General features: G+C 39.6%; 1 protein-coding gene across 1 annotated transcript in view; it reads right to left on the reverse strand.

Moving 5' to 3' along the window:
- Window positions 1-7,500, reverse strand: part of LOC137974336 (uncharacterized) — a 45,165-nt gene that overhangs the window by 5,808 nt on the left and 31,857 nt on the right. The window contains exons 11-14 of the mRNA XM_068821266.1: window positions 4,292-4,398; window positions 3,665-3,854; window positions 2,313-2,418; window positions 1,536-1,767 (exon numbers count right to left, since the gene is read on the reverse strand). Of these exons, the coding sequence (XP_068677367.1) occupies window positions 1,536-1,767; window positions 2,313-2,418; window positions 3,665-3,854; window positions 4,292-4,398 (635 nt within the window). The remainder of the gene's footprint in view (window positions 1-1,535; window positions 1,768-2,312; window positions 2,419-3,664; window positions 3,855-4,291; window positions 4,399-7,500) is intronic.

The raw sequence follows: 7,500 nt of genomic DNA on the forward strand, positions 1-7,500 counted from the left end.
CGGGTTAGCCCTTTGTGAAATAAAAAGTCTTTGAATACCTTTTTGTGTGAAAAAGTTAAAATTATGTTCAATCTGTTTTGCAAACAGTAGGAAAACTGCAAGAAAGCCCCCTCCAAGTGCGGCATTTGATTGACGCACGGACAGCGTAGGTGTCCAATTATAGGTAAAAAGGTAAAGGTAAAGGTAAAGTCACTTTATTTAACGTGGGTAGTTCCTTCACCTACGAGGCTGGTATCAATGGAAGCCGACGGTGCGCCCTTTACCCCCCTCCCTCCGTCAGTGCTCCGTTTTACGGGTATCTAAGGAGGGTCGAAATAGTTTCTCCTTTTTTCAATCAAATAAACATATTCTGTCCTGAGATACAGTTAGGGTAATCATATCAAGGCGAAATTTGGCCAGGGTATTAAGTACCCATCGTAGATTTTTCACATTATATCTTCCTCCAAAATAACGTTACCATGGCAACGATATTAGACATTTCTTTGAGCCTTAAAATCAACATATGTTGCCTTTTTTCAAGAAACGGGACGGTGAAATTTTCCCATTTAGTGTTACCAGATAATGTTAGAAATACTCTCTAAAATATTCAAAATTCAACAAAATCGGTAGGTCAGTTTTTCAGAAAAATAAGCTTTTTTGAAATGTGCCTCTAATTTTTTTTTTCACCTACAGAATTTTTTTAAATTTGAAAGACAAACGTTTTAAATTAATCTAAGCTAACATGCAAAAAATGAAAAAAATTCACCGTCCGGAAGCAGAGATATAAACGAGTAAAGTTGCAAAATCAGAAAAAATGAGGGGGTTACAAGATCGGCATTTACGCATGCGTCACCCGCTCATTCGAGTGCACGCGCGAGTTGAGCTAAAGGTCAACACAAACGGATTAAAGTGACCATTAAACCGTTTGTGAAGAATTTTCGTAGTTTTCATGAATATGAGATGTCTATTTATATTCATGTGTATAAGAATTAGAAGTAAGGTGAGCGAAATTAGCGGTATTTGCTTATTTCTTGTGACCTATTTGAATCACGAGCTGACGCGAGCAGTTTACGAATTGCGTGTGTGGCTTACATGCGCGCGATCAGCTGAAAACCCTTTCGAGCCTCCTTAAAGCTATAGCTGCACGGATCAGAGGAAAGTCGAAACGGACGTTGAAGTCACCGAGGATCGAACCGGGGATCTCTCGCTCTGACTCGGAAAGCCGCGCACTAGCCATCTGAGCCACGACAATTTCGAACTGTTCAAATTGGACACCCACGTGATCGCGCGACAATTACACGCGCACAGAAACAATCAGATTCGAGAATTTTGTAATAGTTACAATTAGCTCGATAATCACGGGACACGTTTTTGGCCAATCAAGGGCGAAGTCAAAACCAATCGTGATTGGATCGCGCGCATTTTCCCGCGCTTTGCGCCGGCCGCATGTATTTAATTTGTGCCAATCTTTGTGCCACGATTGGTTCCTTTGTTATCTGTGTCCAAGGGTGGTTTTGCTATAATCCACCTCAACCGAAAGACCATGGATGATATACCTTTGACTTAGCAGTTGTTGCTCTGGAATATACATTGTACTTCTGGCCGCGTGACAACTTCTTATTAGTAAAACCACCCATGTCTTCTCCGTCACCAAGAACAAATGTCATCGAGGGATTAACAGCGCTTGCAGGTATTTGAGCAGAAACATAGAAATCAGGTCCAAAATTATTCCATTCAGAGATTTTAGCAGTCCAATCCTCAACTCGATGCACCAAAACTTGATAATAACTAAAACCATAAAACAGAGGAAATGAAGTAGATAAGAAATTAAAGTGTAGTGGACTGAGACTGTTGTGCTAGTTACAAAGGATGTAACAACCACGTGACCTGGTGACGTAATTTCAAGGACTGAGAAGAAAAATTTTACCGCCGTATCCCACAACCACGTGCGACCTTAAGAGTTGTTTCCAAATTTCCTGCAGTATTTCCATCGCCAAAATTCAACAGATCATTCCGTGTCTCCCACATTTCCTGGTACTGAATGAATATTCAAGTAGAACCGACGGGATCTAACCTCGCCTCTGCCACGTTGAATTCGAAAATAACATTCAAGGCCGCGCGCGGTTGTGGGACACGGCGTTAAATTACGTAACCAGATCACCTGGAAAAGCAGGGAAAAAAGATGGTCCACAATGTACAGCGGCTGCTGTCAAAGAGCCCTGTTGTCATTGGAAAGCAACGTGGCAGATAAAAGCCTTTCAGTGGCAGAATCCACTTATGTCTTCTGGAGAGGTTTTAGTTTTCTTCACTAAGTGCTGCTTAAGAAGTCTTACCTGATGGGGCCGTTGTCCTGGTCTGCGGGCCACATGGTTAAATTCACTGATGATCCAGTAGTGTCGATCTTTTGGGTTCCCACTGGGTTTTTCGGTGCAGCTGGGGCTGGTGATAACAAGAAAACTCGCTGAAGCAATCTCCCCCTAAAGATGACCATGTTTAATGAGGCACTGTCACGCTAAATTTCCTGTTTTTAGGTCAAAACTGGGTACAAATCTCACTTGGTACTTTAGCTCACACGTACAACATTCCTCACAACCCACTGAGATGATATGAAATGTATTTATGGAACAAATAGCTATTCGTATTTACTTTTTGGCGACTAGCTGGCCAGTTTTTTTCAAGTTCCAATCCATTTCCATCCACAAACAACGAAGAATGGCTTCAGTGCACTTCAATGGTTATTGGTAACAAAACCACAGCAACATTTTTTGGTCTTCATTGATGCAAAACCGCTTTTTAGTGTTTTGAAGTTTAACTAAAATAGCGTGACACTGCCCTTTAAGTAATAAAGATGCTATTTACAAACGCTAGAATGGGACGTATGTCCTTAGTGTTACTTGTGTCACAAAACGACAGAAATCTGCAACAAGTTGCAAAAATAGTGGAGACACTTCACCCTCTTGGGACGCTATTAATTTCCCTATTATCTCTCACACTGCAGCCCCCCTCCCCCCCTTATCAGTGTTGCTAGCAAGACAAAAAAATGTTGGAAACTTAAGCAGCCAACATTGACAGGGGGAGAGGGGAGAGGAAGTGGGAAAGGTTTAAAATTCTAGATACGGCGGGCATTGGAAGCTAAAAAAGGTGGTTTTTAATGAAAGTGTCTCAACAATTTTGCAACTTGTTGTGGTGTCTGATAACGCTTCCAGTTCCAAAAACAAGCAGCAGAGAGACCTCGGTCAATATTTAACAATGAAATTCGAGGCAATAAAGAGCTGTGAAGTATTTAAAAACAGGCAGGCTAAGCTTCATATTAAGACGTGTACAGTGAGCATTTTGCGGTCTTGAATTCTCAGAGGATTGTCGTCAATCCATCAAGTAAATATATGTATAAATCAATGTTGTGAAAAGCTTCTTAAGTTTGGTAACCATAAGTGGACTCCAAAACACTAGGAACAAAAACGAAGGCAGACTAACCACCTTCAAGCTTGATCTTGAACTTTTCAACAAAACTTGAACAGACAAAAGATCTTTCCGACAGATGGTCAAGCAAAGATCTCCCAAAATCTAACATTTTGAGGTCGTTTCTTTTTTTTCATCCAATGGCTCTCAGTGCAGCAGTATGGATTCAAAACAGCATGCACAAAAAAAATGAAGAAGAAAAAGTCAAAGCAAAAGAATAACATACCAGCAATCAAAGTATGAGTTGTTACCATGGAGCTGTTCTCCCCATTGCCACAGCGTGTTGTAGCAAACACAACAAAGTCGTACTTTGTGCCAGGATATAGATTGGTAAATTCTTTGTTCAATGCCTTGGTTTTTACTATTCTAGAGTCTGTGAAGTCAGGATAATAAGCCTTTGTACCTTTGAAGATAACCTGAAAATGAGTGCAAAGCAAAAACCTCACAAATGTCAGATGATTCAAGCTGGGTATTAACTGGGTAAATAAGGGCTTATCTACATTCCAAACTTCAGCTCTTCTTTTCTTAGTCTTCATTTCCCACCTACTCTATTTTCAGATTTAAAGATTTACAAGTCCTTAAATTTGACACAATCCACACACCCTTAGTAATCTAAATTCCTCCTTTCTTCCTCTCGTCTTAGCACCTGTGTTAACTTGAGTCACTGTCATTCAAAATATCGGCACCCAAGGAATTATCACAATTAACTAAATGTTTTAACAAAGTAAACCCTTTTTCAAATGTAAAACCTTGGCATATAGCTCGAGGAAGGTGGTCAAAAAGAAAACTAATAATTCACTAATAAATACCTGGCAATTTCTAATTGAACTAAGTGTAAAAATCAATCAATTACCGTGTACATTTGTACATCATCTCCGGATATCTTGGGCTTTTGCCAGAACAAGGTAATGCTTCTTTTATCTGCAGGACCTGCCTTGACGTCACTTGGTGGACTAGGAGCTGTAACCAAAATAATTGTCAGAGGGTTATCTGTAGATCGAACCATAAAACAATTTGGCAAGTGCATGGCCCAGTGGTTAGGGCGCTTGCCTTGAGATCTGGAGATCCGAGGTTCGAGATCCGAGGTTCAAGACTCGTTCTGACCACTGGTTCAATTTGTTCCTGGTAGTCCCTGGTTCATCTTCCCACCTTCACTTGTAAATAGCCAACTGGTTTGCATTCGGCCAGTTGGGATTCTTAACAGTTGTTGTTGTTGTTGTTGTGTTCCGTCGTTTCATTAATTGTTTTTCATTTCATTGTATAAGTATGCATTTCATATTTCCAGTAGTGTAGCAGCTCTCGTAACCTGCTATTGTTTGGTATTGTAAGCAGCTTCTATTGTTTTTAAGTCTAAGTCATTGTTTCAATTGTTTATCCTTTTGTTTTTGGCTTGGGTAGCGAACCAATCACGTTATACGTTACGAGAGCTGTTACATGACTCATATTTCCCAGGACAAAACCTTGTTACTAGAACGTTCATGATGATGATGGCAGTGACCAGCAACACCCAACTTCCTTGGAGAAATTTTGTTACACACTGATGGAAGTTCCCCATTCACTCATAGAGAACTACATTTGGAATATGAACTTGTCATCCAGCGTCCACTATTGTTCTTTAACATTCTCATACAAAACCAATTAAGCGAGGGTTCTAGTTGTAACACTGCCTTATTCTTTAGTTTGCTTTTGACTTTCAAAATTTCAGCTTTTTTAATGAGACCATCCCCAGTATTTTGGTTGCGTATCACTTTTGTAATGCTCTCATTGTCATTGTCCAGTGATGAACGTTACCCAAAGAGGTCACTAAAAATAATGGTGGTACAAGGATGTAGAGAAACCAAACTTAGTCAAATAACCTGAAAGTTACAGGTTTGACTTCTGCATTTAAGGAACTCTAGTCAGAACAAGGTTATTGAACTACTGCCAAATACTGAGACTAAAAACAATAGCTATTTTTGTAGAACTGTTAGGACTACAATGCGTTGCCAAGCGAAATTGTTAACATTTAGTCCGCAGACCAATTTAAAAAAGTCTTATGTGAGCATTTTAGTAATAATGATTTTTGATATTGTATAAAAATTAATGCTATGATATATATTTTTATTCATTTTATATTTTGTAGGCAATTCTGTTAAGGCTATTTTTATTCTCAACTTATTTAATTTTGTTTAGTTAGTCGTTTTGCGCTTGCGTGATGGCACCCCTTAATTTGCAGGACTATAAATGTTTGAAAAAAGGTTGCAAAGCAACACTAAGATTTTTCCCGTGTATCCAGAGCCACCATCGAAGTAAGAAATACATTTCTACAGCTTCATGTATTTAATGGGGAAAACATCTCCTATCTCCTTCAATGCAACGGCGAGAACGCACTCTTTCGACAATTTAAGTCCCAGCAGTATGGGATACCTTCCATTCCACAGAAATTGTCTGCGAGGTGTTGCCTCTTGCATCAACAACTTGAGGAGAAATTTCTGGCACTAAAAAAAACATAATAAGTAGTTTCTTCGAAACACATTTTAAGATAAAAACTAGCGATAAAATTTTACGACGTTTCGATCTCGCTGAGATCATTTTCAAGTTAAAAAAAAAATGAATAAAATTTTGCATATAAGAAGTACCGTAAAATCACACGTAAGAATATGAAAAGCGATAAAAATGTGGAAACATGTACTAAGCGTTACAAAAGGTAAGTGATAAAAACTAAAAAAGGATAGATAACAATAGGACAAAAAGCTTTACAAAAGAATATATGAAATACTCCGAGCTATAAAAATAACTTTGCACGGATGGAGTCAGACTGCATGTTCAAAGCTGGCTTTAGTTCTTTTATAAAAAGCATCTCATAAATTAAGCAGTCAAATTTGCTCTGGCACTTCTGTAAGATCTTGAATCTACGAGATATGTCCCTTCCGATGGCAGATCCCTTATGTTCTTCAATGCGTTGATACAGGTGTCGGCATGTGTAGCCGACATAATCCGCATCGCACAGATCACACTTGAAATGGTAAACAACGCATTGTTGGTTAATAATAGGGGGTTTGCTTTCTTTTGGCTTGATGTTAGATCCGATCTTTCGGCTTGTGTACACATGATGGATACCTTTTCCAATTTTGCGACTTAATTCTCCAAGTTTTATTCGCACAGAATTCGCTGATCTCTGGTCCTTGAATGGTAATATTATTCTCACAGGTGCTTTCTTATCGTCACACGTCTGTTTGGATCTTACATCCCCTGAAACTTTTGCAGTAACAAAATCTCTGATCGCTGATTGTAAGAGTGGGACTGGGTAATGAAGCCGACAGAAAGTCTCCTTGAGACGTTCACATTCTAGATGGAAGAGTTGCCAGTTCGAAGAGAGCTTAAACGCACGATTCAGCATCAGAGATTCAGCATCAGCATCAGGACCACCAATCGGGCCTACAGCTCCAGGGAATGTTCATTTTTACAAATTGCCTGATGAAACGTCTCCTCAACCCAGACGGGGATGTATTACCTGTCTCTGAAGGGACACTAATCTACTTGGCTTCCGGCTACCTAGCTAGAACAGTACGTCACGGCACAATTAAACTTTATTTAGCTGCGGTTCATAATCTTCATATTACAGCTGGGTACAATAGACCTTTTTGCAGATACGGCGGCCATTTTGATTTCTATTGTTTCAAATAGCTATTATGGGATGCCCAGGGGGCAAATACATATTAATTTGCCCACTGAGTATCCCATAATGTCTTTTGAAACAATAGAAATCAAAATGGTCGCCGTATCTGCAAAAAGGTCTATTATCCCCTTAAGGGTAAGCTTCTTCACTATAAAGTCCTGTGTGGTGTCCTTCACTACCAGGGCAACCAGCACATCCGTCGCTTAACAGTAACACCGTAGGTTCTCCTTGCCATTCGTCCCGTTCTGCATGCATGGCTTAGACCTTGGGACTTTTCTATGATTTGGGCTGCTTTCAACTTAGCCTCTTTCCCATTTCTCCGTTGCAGTGAGTTTATATACAATGGGGTTTACAAATTTCGCCCACCCATAGATCTCTCTACAGATTGCATAACGTTTCATCCT

Source organism: Montipora foliosa, chromosome 10, assembly GCF_036669935.1.
Source record: "Montipora foliosa isolate CH-2021 chromosome 10, ASM3666993v2, whole genome shotgun sequence".
In the NCBI taxonomy this organism is placed as follows: Eukaryota; Metazoa; Cnidaria; class Anthozoa; order Scleractinia; family Acroporidae; genus Montipora; species Montipora foliosa.